At 38.8% G+C, this 15351-nt stretch overlaps 1 protein-coding gene across 2 annotated transcripts in view; it reads right to left on the minus strand.

The window, feature by feature from the left end:
* polr2b (RNA polymerase II subunit B) overlaps positions 1 to 15351 on the minus strand; it is a 29137-nt gene that overhangs the window by 11463 nt on the left and 2323 nt on the right. The window contains exons 3-13 of one of the 2 annotated variants that reach the window (XR_012389360.1): positions 14938 to 15088; positions 13835 to 13947; positions 12862 to 13081; positions 11899 to 12057; positions 9569 to 9733; positions 9208 to 9404; positions 7476 to 7595; positions 7000 to 7186; positions 6517 to 6660; positions 3009 to 4835; positions 326 to 769 (exon numbers count right to left, since the gene is read on the minus strand). Coding sequence is in view for 1 of the 2 variants with exons in the window: in NM_001024461.3 (NP_001019632.2) it covers positions 4696 to 4835; positions 6517 to 6660; positions 7000 to 7186; positions 7476 to 7595; positions 9208 to 9404; positions 9569 to 9733; positions 11899 to 12057; positions 12862 to 13081; positions 13835 to 13947; positions 14938 to 15088 (1596 nt within the window). In the remaining variant the exon portion in view is untranslated. 2 annotated transcript variants of the gene reach the window in all.

The following is a 15351-nucleotide window of genomic DNA, read 5'->3' on the forward strand; positions in this document are numbered from 1 at the left end:
TGCTGCCACGCCCCCAATGTCACGCCAGCTTGGCTTGCCAAGCGGGAAAAACACGCTTGCTGAAGTGCTTGTTAAACTGTGCAGATGCAAGAGACCCGTCGGCAGGGCTTAAACATTTAGGGCTCGACAATAAGACTGCCCGATGGCCCGGGGCCAGCGTGCGAGACGCTCGGGTCAGTGTACAGTGCCGCCTTGTTGCCTGCCAGATCGACCCAGAGCTGCGTGCTGCGACTGTCTGTCATTTGTGTGCAAATACAATCTTACGGTGCTTTCACACATAGATGTTTGTTTCGGAATCTGTCTCGTTTCCCCCGTTAGTTTGTTTGGCATATATCCAGCAATTGCGCTCGCATCCGCGCCAAATCAATCAGTCCGAGATCGCCTGAATGAGACGGTCTCTGCCCTACTGAGCGGATCGATTGTAGTGAGAAAACAAAACAACGACCCAGACTATATCACAGTGTATTATGATCGTGTAATGGCCATATATACGGCTATATGAAGAGAGAATGATGAGCAGGGCGAGATGTCATTCTTACCAGTAAATGCGAAAGTGAAAGCATGCTGAAATATTACAGAGAGCTGTTTATCCAGCCTGATCTCAGTTTATCCGTCAGGAAAATTGACCAAAGTTACTATCTGATCATTTTTTCATGTTTTAATCTTATGTTGTGTTAGGCCTGTTGTTTTGTTCATTTCCGCTCTGACAGCTCAAAAGAAAGAACAACATTGATCTGCTTCGCAATCTGATGCAGTCTCGGTTCATCTGCTATATACAGGGCTGATAGTGGAAAAAATTCCTGAGCCTGAACTTTTTTTTCCTTGCTGTTTTAATTTAAACGCATTTATTTTATGTATTCGTAGTCATACTTCCGTACGTAATATAGTCATTTGACAGTACATGTCAGTCAAATTTATTGTGGCATGCTTATGTATGCCAGTAATGTCAGTGACACATGCCAGTGTCAGTGATCTTGTGACATGTGCCAGTAGGTGTCAGTATAAGCACGTTATAAGCACATTAATCTTATAAGTCTCTTTGCTTTAATATTTAAAAATCATTAGGCAAATGACACCTGTTATCTAACATGCATATATGTTATGAGTTTTCAACCTGCATTTTATTATAACTTATTAAAGGATATTATTTAAAATACCTTAAAATGAAAATAAGTTAAATAATAAAATAAATGAATGAATTAAAAACATAGAGAAGTCCATATTGTAGGGAACAAAGGAACTGCCAGGATGCAATAATATACAGTACAACAGATAAGTGTAACCCCTCCCATACATAAGCATGCCACAATAAATTTGACTGACATGTACTGTCAAATGACTATATTACGTACGGAAGTATGACTACGAATACATAAAATAAATGCGTTTAAATTAAAACATCGTGGAGTAGCTCAGCAAATAAACTAACTTGCGACGCGATAAATTAGGTTAAAAGTCGCGTAATGATTAAATATAGTTTTGCTCGTGTTAATTAATGTCATAAGCTTCGCCAGGTGTCGATGTCACTGCAGTGACATGCAGCGCGACACTCTGAGTGACACAGGTCACTACACATGCCACTAGCGAGTGACACATGACAGTGGAAAACCGGACGTGCCACCGGAAGTGTCACTACACTCAGTGGCATGTGCCTGTGTCATCTGTACGTCAGATGTTGTGTCACTCCATGTTAAAACTGCTACTGTGAATCCGCGTTCAAGCGCACACAATAAGCTAAAACTCGCCCCAAGCACCGGCAAAAACAAATAACAATGAATGTGTCGAGGAAAGAGTAAGGACATATCTTAATTATTTATGAATAAACTTATTCTGAGTCAGTGTCGCAGATCCTGACTGGCAACCTTCTTTTGGACTCGCCTTTAGAGAGAAATTCATCTTTACGGATTACATGAAGGAGTTTTTTTGTTTTCGATTTGTTTTATTTCGTTAAGTAATAATTTAAAGCTTTCTATAAATATATTTATTATGTCTGTAAGGCATATACATTTTGCTTCATTTTGTTAAGCGCTCCTGTTCAAAAACCAGACGACAGAAAGCGCATAATTTTGGTTTTCTTTATTTTATAAAAACGCTGTAACGTTTTTTGATGTATTACTCGTACTTTGTGAGCAAAAATGACGGATAACTTTAAATTGCTCCCACTGAAAAAATGCAAGTGATTGCTCTGGCGCCTCGATGTCCTGCAAGCTTTTTATAAGCAAACTATGCGCCTAATAGCACACATACTTTAACATTTAAGCTACCATTGTTTTATACTTGAACTGTTTTATATCTTTTATTTTAGGCAAGTCGTGATGATCTGAGAAGGCAAACTGATCAAACAGACAATGATGGTCTTCCGCTGGGCGCTGTTCGTTAAAAAAAAAAACAACAAAAAAACTTATTTTTAACGAATAAAAAATGCTCCAAACGTTTTTCTAAATAAGCTGAATAAAAAACGAAACTAAATATAAACACTTTGCCATTAGGCTACATACAAAACTGAACTATTTCATAGCTGAAACACTAAGTTGTTTAAGGAGAAGGGGGAAATATATTTTTGTCCCGTCTATTGCTTCACCGTTATTTCGAGAATAAACCCAGCGTAAATATGCAGATGTCATTCCCAAAACATATCAGCGTATATGTGCCGAAAACGAAAGTTTCATACAAATTCTGAATGGATTATAGCCTGGAAAGTGCAAAGCACGCTCCTCTTATTATCACTAAAAAGCGTCACTAATCTTAGTTCATAGAGCTCTCACAAAGATCCGTTATTTATAAAGCTCTCTAAATTACACAATCTTTTATTTACATGGCGTCTACACTCAAAAGATGATTCACGAGCACACAAAATGGCACTTAATAAAAACCAATCCGGCGCTTTCAGCAGTGAGTGAATTCTGTGAATCTAGAGAAATGACAGATCAATATCCGTCAACCTGATTTTTTTTTTCCCCGCAGCCACAGTACGCCGGAAATCCGGCGTGGTGCCGGAACGCTATCACCCCTGTATATAGAACATATGTCTCTCTATAATTTAAGCCTAAAATGCAGAATTCTAGTCTACGTTTCTTTAATAGATTGATTAATTCAATAGATGGATTTTGGTAATTATGTGTGTAACTTGCCTTTATTCATTTACTGTATGATTTGGTTATGGGTATAACAAAGACCATGCAGGTCAGGTAGTTAAAACGGTAGGCTACAAATAATTAAGTCGTTATTAATTAATTAATTTTTCATAATTGAAAATCGAATCGTGACTTAAGAATCGAAAATATAATCGAATCGAGGATTTGGAGGATCGTGACACCCTTAAAAGACACATATCACAGATATATAATAGCCTAAATCTGGATTCAACAGATAACACCCTTCAAATTAAAGCAAAATGGGAATCTGAACTTAATGAAAAAACTGAGGCAGAAAACATGTTCAGAAGCACAGAAGGGGATCAACAGCCATAGCTGGAAAGAGTTTGACTGGAAAACAAAAATTAGGTTTTTTAGAAAACCATTGATGATCTTAAAATATACGAATCGTCCACAGTCAGAGGAATGCTGGAGGGGTTGCGGGAATAGACTGATTTCACGCGGCTGCCATTTTCAAAAGCAAAATCGAGGCTGCGGTGGGAAGAAAACCGGAAGTATCATTGGGAGTTACATAGGAATGTTGTGTAGCTGGCTATATATCTTATCAGCGAAGATAAAGTGACACAATTTTATCATTTCTCCGCCTTCCGGGTGACCCGAAGGTCTGTTCTGAATGAATGGTGAATGTAAAAAGGGATATCAGAGCTCATTTTCAGCTAAGTTAAGGGAAATAGCACTAGTTAGCTAACGTTTTCTTTCCCAAACACACGTTTTAGATGCTATTCATCAAACTCGAGTTAATAAACTGATTCTTTCACTGTATTAGACTTGTCACGATACTGAATTAAAAGAAAGACCGGCAATTTCCCGCTAACATTTAAGGCAATGCTGATGGCTTTCTTGAAACAGCGCTGATTGTGTTCACGTGTTCAACAGAAATGATTGTGATTAACCGAGAAGGTCATCAGTTCACCCACCGCTGGGCCGAGCTGAGCGATCTGCTTGATGACTCGACTGATCTTGACGGCTGCTTCGCGCTCCAGTCCGTGTATCTGTGCTTGCACTGGGTGAAGAGCGGTAAACTGAGCGCAAACCAAACACAGATACACGGAGACTGAAGCGCGAAGCCGTGAAGATCAGTCGAGTCATCTGCGCTCAGCAGCGCTTCCATGTTAGCGGGAAATAGCCGGGTTTAAAACTTCAGTACCAGGACAACACTATTACAGACAACACGAGGGTGTGCTGCAGAGGACTTTTAAGAGACTTTCGTAATATGTTGGAGTACTAAACATGTCAGACTATATAATTAAAATGAATCATTGCCTTCTGCTGTCTTCATTCGTTTCAATCACACAGATTCTTTTTTTCTGCACGGCACTGTTCAGCTCTATAGCAGGCTGCATGTCAGTGTATAAGAGATTTTGTTAAGTGAAATGTTTTCTGAATTGTGGGCTGTAACACGTTAAAAATCATATACAATAGGAACCACACTACAGAAAATCGGAGCCGTTTTAAATCCATGATTCTTCCAAACTGCAGTACACTGGTTATCCCCATGCCTACTGTGCAGTATGTTTGCAGTAAAGCGCACTGCACTCACTCTGCGATGGCAGCTGGAGAGATCTCCTCCAGATTCTCCATACTCCACTCCTCCAAAAACTCCAGGATGGGTGACGGCTGCGAGCCCACAGAGATGTAGGCCATGAGCGCCAGATTCTTCACCAGACCCACAGCGTGACCCTAAAAACAAACACAATGCACACACAGTCAGACATTGTGGGTCACGTCTAACAGAGCTGGGCAGAAATCAAAGCCTACATTAGTGGATTAATCACTTTACATCTCCATTTCAGTTAATGAACAGTTATTTTATTTTCAGGTATTTATTTTACTCTCTACATTCCCCCTGATGTTGTCTTTGTACTGTGAATAGACTTAACTATTAAAGGTGGGGCAACTTTTCCTTATGAAAGGGCTCATTTCTAATCTCTGCAGAGAGAGAGAGTTTTCATTTTATTGCCATTTCAGCTTCTATGGCTTTGTCATGGCAAAAAAAACAGATCAAGGTTACCACATTTTATAAATACCACTTTTCTATATTTTTTTAAAAGTCCTAAAAATTAAGTCATTAACAGAAATAAATAATACACAAGGTAAAATACATAAATAATAATAATGATAATATATATGATGAAAATCTAAGGTTTCCTTTTGATAAAAATTCAACAATTTTAGAAAGATTCACATTTAAAAAAAGTTCACTTAGAGTCTCTCCAGTTAAAAATTGTTGTCTGATAACATTAAAAATGGGGCATTCCACAAAAATATGTTTAACAGTTTGTTTTTTGTTGCAATAAAGGCAGTTTGGTGGTTCTTCTCCTTTGAGTAAATGTTCATGCGTGAGTCTTGTGTGTCCAATGCGGCATCTTCTATACACAATCTCATCTTGTTTTGACTTAAAAAATAAATTAGATTTGTTTTCTATTTCTTGCTGAATTTCAAAAAGTTTATTTTCTGGGCACTGATTTCATTCTGTTTGCCATTGGTATAGAATATAGCCTTTTATTAATGATCAGAAGGTGGGATTTTACACTCCTTTAGCTCTCCTGCAAGGGCTGTTTTGGCGGCTTTGTCAGCTTGTTCATTTCCAAATAGTCCAGCATGTCCTGGGATCCAGCAGAAGACTGTATTATAAAACTTTCTCTGTAGTTCATTCACTTTAATAAAAATGTCAATAATAATATGATGCTCCAGTTTAAAAGAATTCAATGTCTGTAGACAAGATTGAGTCCGAAAAAATAATAAAATTGTGTTCTTCAGCATTTTCAATGTGTTCCAGCGCTAAAAAGTTTAATCTCTGCAAACAAAGCAACAAACTATGTGATGAACACTACAAACTGAAATATTGCTTAAAATGAAGATATCTTAAGAGGGGAAAAAAAGGTCACGTTTCAGTTTTTATGTAAAAAAAAAAAATCCCTAAAAAAAAAAAAAAAAAAATTCTAATTTTGTTAATGCCAGAAGTGGAAAATCTCCTGCAGCTCCCGCAAGCAAAATTACACTTTAAATAGTCAAGTAAAAAGCAGAGAATAATTTACTTATTTATTTATTTTAATCATTTATTTTGTAAATGAATATTGTTTTAAATGATGCAATGTGAAAATGATCAAATAATAACATGCATCTATAATAATAATTATAATAATGTATTTTTTTCATAGTAGAAACATCACTGTGAAAATTGTGGAAGTGAAAATCCAAAGATTTTCTGACGAAAATGAACATTATCTTATGAATTAGAGACTTAGAGACTCGCGTTTTCTTTTTTGCATATGAATGAAAGTGTGTTCATGGTGAATAAGAGGTTATGAATTTTGCATAACTGCCCAGCATTAAGTGTAACCGTGCTGCAGTGTTTTACCTCGGGGGTCTCTGCAGGACACACCATTCCCCACAGCGTGTTGTGGAGCTGCCGCGGTTTGGCCAGCTTACCATCCCGGCCGATGGGAGAGTTTACACGCCGCAGGTGGGAGAGAGTGGAGGCGAAGGTCAGCCGATTCAACACCTGTACACAAACACACACCACAAAACATCAAACAGGAAGTGCACAAAAACTGAGAACCATTCCCACCTTAAAAGAACACTGGGTACCATAACTTGTGAAATATGTAGATAATAACACAACAGCTTTACATTATTCCAATAAAATCCACATTTACTTGTGATCATGAGCGCCGCCATAGTTTTAGCCTCCAAAGTAAATGCTCATTTATTGGAATAGCATGAAGGTGTCGTGCTATTTCTCCCATATTCTGCTTATTGTAACAGAATGTATATTTTTCAGTAAGCTAATCCTTTAGGAAAGATGAGTAAAGAGACTTAAACAGAGCAGACGTGGGCTGACCTGAGAGACTCCAGCTCTGGCCTGGTGGGCTTTCTTCACGTCACCCCAGTTCCCCGTGGCCAGAGAATACTTCAGTCCGTCAGAAATGATGCGTGTTTTAATGGCCAGCTCCAGATTGAAGTCCTTCCCTCTATCGATGAACTTCTGTGCGTAAATCCTGATCTCCTTCAGCAGGTTCTTGAACATTCTGCCAAACACAGAGATGAGGCATGGTGAAGCATGCACAAGCATCACTTCATGCATCTAGAACACTATATGAAGATAATTAGTGCATGCATTGTGAACACTGAATGTGATTACTCTATGCATCTAGAAGACATTATGATGTGTAATATTTCAAACATCTAGAGCACTTCATGAGGGTTATTTCATGCATCTAGCACACTTTAAGTCTACTTGATGCATCTAGAAGGCATTATAAAGGTTATTATTTGATGCATCTAAATCTCTTCATGAAGGTTTTTGAAGATGTTTACCCTCTGAAAAGGAAGGCGAGCAGCGGTCCAGCGAGATCCAGCCTCTTGTTGCCGTAATGATCTCTGTCGTCCAGCTCTCGTCGGCCCAGAGCGGCCAGCAGCAGACGGTGGACCATATAACTACTCAGAGGAAGAACAAAATATATGCACAAACATATTCAATTAAAAGTGAGCATTACCCTGTGTCCTAAACACACACCAAACTCCCAGCAACAAGCAATGTCAAAACCACATGTACAGGATAATAATCTAATTATAGACAATATTAAACCTCTTTAACATTAGTAAAAGCACATGCTGAGTGACTGATGCTCGTTGGTCTGCACACCATTCTAATGTTCATTTTTAAACCATGTTGGCCAGTTAGATTATTTTCAAGATCTGACAAACCTCCGCTGCTGCTTACAGTGAGAAATCAAATGTCATGCAAAATCATATTTAAGCCCATATTAATAGTATAAAGCACATAATCAGCAGCTGAGGTGGTCATTATAGCAGGGGTGGCCAACCCTGTTCCTGGAGAGCCACCTTCCTGCAGATTTCAGTTGCAACCCATATCAAACACACCTGTCTGTAATTATCAGGTCCTAATTAATTGGTTCAGGTGTGTTTGATATGGGCTGCAACTGAAATCTGCAGGAAGGTGGCTCTCCAGCAAAAGGGTTGGCCACCCCCTGTTATAGTAAGCTGCGTCCCAAATGGCACAATATACACTTTGCACTTATGCACTATGTACTTATGCACTTACACACTCAACAGCATAGTGTATGTATGTAGTGTCGACCCAAATGGCATATTAATGTTTTTTATTAAGCGGAAATTCAAACCGTTCCCCTGATGATGTTTGACAGTTGCCAAATCAGTGAAATAAACGACCGAATTATCAAATAATACCTGCCGCGAGTATTGCCGCATTCACCATCGGGAGGCGCTATAATCACTCTCGTAGAAGAATTTTGCTTTTACAATCCGAAATAAATTTTGTTATTCAACATGTGCGCCCGATAGCTCCGCCCCTTCCGCTATGTAAGCAAACCTGCGGTCGTTGAGTGTGTGAAGTGTCCATCATTACACACTTCACTTTAGCAGCTGAATGAGTGCATCATCCGGGTAATTAAAGTGCACTTATTATTGTTAGAGTTTTCAGTGTGAACACACTACTTACACTATTGATACTACAAAATGGCGTGGAATAGTGCATTAGTATGCGATTTGGGACGCAGCTGTAGTTTATGCTGTTATTCAGCCGTGATATTGCATAAATAGAAATGGATATCTATTTCAAATAAACGTGTTTGCATGCAGAAAATGGTTTCCACAAAAACAAAGCAGCAATGTTTTAATAATCAGAAATGATTTCTAAATTTGTGCTTTATGAAACTACACTATAAACCCACACAGATGCGTTCTTTTAAATTAGAATTATAATTCACAACATATTCAGTGTTTGAGCATATCAGATCAGATCTTAAATTTATAGTTAACGTCAGCTTCATTGACTATCTTCATGGCAGAATAAATTCAGAATAATACAAATACAAAAAAATCCACAAACACAAGTGATTTATCAGACTTAATAATAAATATTTCTCTTTAAACTCAGGCAGAGTATTACTGAATGATTCTTTAAGTGAGTTTACTTCTTGAACAAATGTTTTACAAATATAAAAAAGGCCACTGAAATATGTTTGTTTAGACTTAAATAAATGCAACTAAATAAACACCGTTTTACCCTAGAAAGTAAGCCTTCTTGGTCTCGCAGAAGTCTGACACACCCACATGCGGCAGCACCTCCTTCTGCAGAACCTCTTTAGCGTATTTAATTCTCCTCTCTTTAGTGACTCCAGGTTTGGCCCCTCTGGAGCCGATGAAGTTCAGAGCCACGTTCTGCTCCTGAATCACAAACGCCTCATCCAGAGACGGCTTTACCTGTGGACAGACAGTGGAGTACGATTGAAGGTAAGTGTTGGTATTTCAGTCTGTCCTTTGTGTTATATGTGATGCACCATACCCTGTCAGAATGAATAAACCAAGGGGATTAATTACGCTCTAAACTAAACTGTATATTACTGCACAGCGCTCATGTGACATACCATTTCCATCATCTCCGGATCATCGAAGTCATAGATGATGTGCTCCAGAATGTCTCTGTCAGACACGAATCCTAAAGCGCGAAACACGATGATGATGGGCACCTCCTGCCGGATATACGGCAGCGTGGAGACGATCCTCTGACCGATGGCACTTTTCTTTACTCCCTGAAATATACAGAAATAATTGCAGAAAATTCAACACTAGCTTGGTTTCCATTACCCTGTGCTAATGCACATATTGAAGTATTAAATGATGCCAAATTTTAAACAAAAATCTCTTATTCATAAAAAACATTTTTACACTTGTTCAAAGTGGTTTTGGAATTGTGTGAAAAGGGTTAAAGCTCCTGAATGTACATAGTTTACTCCTGTAAATCATTAAAATTCAATAATATGTTTGCAGATATTTCAGAATCATGCTAAGTGACCATATTTATCTGTAAAACCATGCTAAATCAGGTATCCTGCTCTGAAAATGTGCGTTCTGTCTGGGAATGTCTGTCTTTGTTTTGATCTGTAACTCCGCCCACTGCCACTTTAACCAATTATATTTCAGCACAGCAGGTTGCCAGACGGTGGAAAACAGCGTAATTTAATTCAGTCATGAAGGCTCTAAATTAGAGGTGTGCAAACTCGGTCCTGGAGGGCCAGTGTCCTGCATATTTTAGTTCCAACCCCAATTAAACACACCTGAAACAGCTAATCAAGCTCTTACTAATTATACTAGAAACTCACTTGGACAGGGAGGTGTGTTGAGGGAAGGGGAAGTTAAACTATGCAGGACACCGGCCCTCCAGGACCGAGTTTGGACACCCCTGCTCTAAATGTATGCGGATGCAGATGAAAATGCGCCCTCTGGTGGACAGAAGCAACTGCAGAAATGAGAGACTCGAGTCTCATTCACACTACGAGCAACTCGCAGCAGCAAAGCGATAAGCAACTGTTCATTTCAATGAGAAGTGAGTGACTTCCAGCAACCTACGCCTACACGAGCGACAGTGACCGTTCGCGACCAGGTGGGTGTGTCTAGCGATGTGACAAAGTTGAGAATCCTTCTTGAGCGACAGCCAATAGGAGCACTAATAGAGCTCATGTGATCCTCTCTCAGCTCGCTCAGAGGCCGGTTGTATTCTCCGTGCTGTAGGCCTGCGTTTGCAGCAGGTCGCCACCAAGAGCGACAGGCAGATACCAAGTCACAGCTAGTGTGAATAAATCAGAGTTAAAAAAAAAATCCCTGAGGTGGTTTTAACCAGCAAATAATACACATATTACAAAGGTAACATTAGCAGGGCAGTGTACAGTACAACGTTGAGTTCACAGTAAACCTGAAGCACCGCATCACTCGCTCTAGTTTACTCACGGATGTTTTTCACCTAAAACTAACTTTCTGCTTAGTTAAAAATTGATTTGAATTTGTGTAGAAGATGCCATTAGGACAAACTCCACACTTTCACGATAAATGCACTGCAAATTATGCCTCGTTCACTGCCTCCAGATGGAATGGTTGCTTCATATGTAATTACCAGAGTGAATACTTCATTTTAGTTTTAGCTCGCTCCTGTTAGTGTCGTCAATCTGGCAACCTGCATGTGCTTCAGTCTAAAGGGGACGGGTTGAGTTAAAAAAATTAAATAAATCCAATATTTGGAATTTATTTTGCCAATCCTACATACGGCACCTTTAATTCAATTTAAAAAAACACGTTATGCTCACTTGAGGTGGTTTTGGACGTTAAAAAAATTCCACATAAACTGGGCTGAAGTGAACATTACATCCATGCGACCCCATAGACCCTTTCACAAGCCTGTTATAACATGTTTATGGGTCATCATCATCTTAAATCCTTAAAAGTTTTCAATATTTATATGCATTCATGTATGTATTCTATCATCTTTGAAAACGAATTACCGATTGCGCAGGCATTTCTAAAGCAGCATCTATTGGCCAGGACAGTAAATCTGACATTATTCTCTCCTCTGGTTGCCGTTATCTGTCTCACACTATTTTTGTCCTCTTTCTGAAAGTCTTTATAACATCTTTGTGGATGTTTTTCTATTTTTATTGCAGCAAATAAGACTGTAAAAAAGTATTTGTTGTAATCTCCCATTCACTGAGCTCTAAGCTTTCCTAACTATGACGACTTTGGCTAAAGAGAAACCGGGAAATGTGAAAAGGGTCTATATTATGCTTGCCTTGTTTATTATTGTTTTATAGGCAACCAATACTACAGTCAGCCGCTCTAACAATGATATAAATGCAGCTGATTCACTTTTGATTTTTTCCCATTAGGATGGAAACTGCGCTGGATAATGAGCCAGCAGGAGACGCACCTGTCCTCCTCGGGCCATCATGCTGACCCAGATGGTGCTGGTGGGTCTGGACGAGTTCTCCAGACAGGACCTGCACTCTCCGGTGTACGCATATTTGGAGTCTTTCTTGGCGAACACATACACTGTGTTAGTGGCCATCTTTTCCTGAGCAATCAGAACCTGAGGAAAACACACAACACAGATCATTCAGGAGAAACAACACGGTGCAATTCTGCAGGATAGAGCTGTGTGTCTTCATTTCATTTAGCTTAATTTTAAAAACCTTAATTTCTGTCCTTCTACACAGGCTTGGGCAGTAAATGAGCAGTCATGTCATGAGTTTCAATCAGCGTGAGAAAGATGCACAAATGGATGCCAGGGTGCTGAGATGAAGACTAGCCCCTGGCGATTGTTTAAGACTGAAGTGTGGAAATGTTTACAACATGTAAATACAGTACTCAGCAAACACAAGTACACGCCTCACAGATCTCTCATTTTAACTCATATTTTCTACAGGATGCTTTACATGCACTAGATTAGTCAGTATTGAAGCCAAATCTGAAACTAACCTAAAATAACTTGATAACTGTCCAGCAGACCACATTTATATGTTAGGAAACATTTATTTATTGTGCTAAAATCTTGTGTTTTTTTAATTTTACTGCAATATTTTGCATCAATTTAAAAGAATTATCTTTCTATTTTTAAAGATGCTTAGAGACTACATTAGTATTTTAATAAATACATCTATTTATTGAAGCATTTTTGTTAAAATGCACCAAAATATGAGCTATAATCACTGAGAAAAGGATAAAAATATTCATTTTCATAAACTGGCTGTACTCATTTCTGCTGAGCACTATATATACACCAAATATCGCCAAACACAGATCATGATTTAGAATCCACCTTAATCTACAGCTCATATTATTGGCAGGTAGCATTGATGCATTTATGTTATCATTCAAAGGGCTGAGATGTGACCTTCTCTGAGCCGTTGATGATGAAGTATCCTCCGGGGTCCAGTGGACACTCGTTCAGCTCACAGAGATCTCTGTCCGTCAGCCCGCTCAGCAGACAGTACGTGGAGCGGAGCATGATGGGAATCTTGCCGATGAATGTTTTCTGATGCTGCGTCTGCTGCTGCTCCTCCCCGTCCTTTATGATGGTCTTTGTGATGTCCACATACAGAGGAGCAGAATACCTGCAAATCACACACAATAAAACCTGTTAAATACTTCAAGAGGACCTGTTATACACTCATTTACAAGATTTAAAATGTCTGAGGAGTGTGTGTGTGTGAAGTTTGAGCTCAAAATACAACACTATCATATAGCCTATTTATTTAAGTCAAAATGATTGGCCCTCCTGTTATATTTGAATTATTTCAAGCTTATTCCCCCAATTTCTGTTTAATGGAGAGATTTGTTTCAACACGTCTCTAGTCATAATAGTGTTGATAACTCATCTCTAATAACTGAAGTATTTTCCCTTCTCCATGATGACAGCACATAATATTAATCTAGATATTCTTCAAGACACTAGTGTTCAGCTTAAAGTGGCATGTAAAGGCTTCACTAGGGTAATTAGGGTAAAGTTAGGGTAATTAGGCAAGTCATTGTATAACAGTGGTTTGTTCTGGAGACAATCCAACACTAATATTGCTGAAGGGGTGAATAATATTGAGCTAAAAGTAGCTTTAAAACAATTAAAATCTGCTTTTATTCTAGCAGAGATAAAAAAAATTAGACTTTCTCCAGAAGAACAAATATTAGAGGAAATACTGTGAACAACTCCTGAATCTGTTCAACATCATCTGGGAAATATTTTTTAAAAACTTAAACAACTTTACATATGCATTAGTATCCTCATCACTTGGAAATTAAAGGAATTAAATATTAAAATACTAAACTAGTAAACATTCATTTATATATACACAAGCATCATCATCACTGACGTGAGATTTCGAAGTCTGGCTTCGTTCGGCATCATAGGGGACGGAGCGCCGTCTCTTTCCCAGTGCGTGGGTTTGGACAGGTAGATCTGCTCAAACTTCAGCAGGTAACGAGGCTGCAGAAACGCAAACAAACACACAATTCAGTTTAGAGACAGACTCATAAATGCATATGACAGCAGCGGCGTACACAGGCTTTGAGCTCCAACAACAGCCAAAGATGTTGACGTTATCATGGATAAAAGTCAAACTAATTCTGAATATTTTTTCAGGGCACATTCCTTTGATCCACACATTATTTAAATATATGAGAGCAATATAATTTAAACAAGATGTTTTATTACTGCCAGTGTGTGTATTTTAATAGCTATTATTAAATAAGTATGTTCACTTGACAAGTTTTTTGTAAACATGAAAAAATATTTGGTATTTTGATGCCTTCGTAGAATCAAAAACCTACACACAACACATTTAACACACACATACAAATAGATTTGGACATGTTTGTGTAATTCTATTTATTAAACATGTTGAACAATTCCCAAACCATTAAACATAGTATTCTAGATGCTGTGTTCAGGCAATGGGGGACACGGTGGCTCAGTGGTCAGCACTGTGGCCTCACAGCAAGAAGGTCGCTTGTTCAAGTCTCGGCTGGGTCAGTTGGTGTTTCTGTGTGGAGTTTGCATGTTCTCCCCGTGTTGGCGTGGGTTTCCTCTGGGTACTCTGGTTTCCCCCACAGTCCAAACACATGCACTATAGGGAAACTGATCAACTAAATTGGCCGTAGTGTATGAGTGTGTGTGAATGAGTGTGTATGGGTGTTTCCCAGTACTGGATTGCGGCTGTAAGGGCATCCACTGTGTAAAACATATACTGGATAAGTTGGTGGCTCATTCCACTATGGCGAGCCCTGATGAATATAGGGACTAAGCTGAAGGAAAATGAATGAATGAATATTCAGGCACTCATGAAGGGAGAACTATAATCCCTGCATCATTGGGCCTTCTGTCTAGCACTTTGCACTTTTACTTTGTGGGCTGCTCTCTTTTCATCTCATTATCCAGTACAATGGCAGTAAACTCAATTAAGCCGTGTCCACTCACCGGTTCCTCCACCTCTCCAGATGTGTGCTGGGCTTCAGCCTGCAGGTCTATGGGAGGAGCGTCCTCCACTATCCTCTGCACAGACATCTGGATGAACTCATCGAAGGAGTCCAGCTGCTGCCGCACCAAACCCTTCTCATCAAAATAAGAGCTGAAAACACACAAGTGAACATTAACGAGCAAAGCAAAGACGCCTAACATGGATCTCCGTATCATATGCGTTTTTAAACAAATTAGCAAAGCGTTAAAATTAATAACGGTTTTCCATTAATATGGGTTTTGAGTCAAAATAGTAAAGAGATAAATATAATACGAGTCTTCATATAATATGTGTTTTTAATCAATTTAGCAAAACAACAAAACTAATTATACGGGCTTTCAAACAAATTAACAAAACAATAAAAAATGAGTGGG

Source organism: Danio rerio, chromosome 14 (genome assembly GCF_049306965.1).
Source record: "Danio rerio strain Tuebingen ecotype United States chromosome 14, GRCz12tu, whole genome shotgun sequence".
NCBI lineage: Eukaryota > Metazoa > Chordata > Actinopteri > Cypriniformes > Danionidae > Danio > Danio rerio.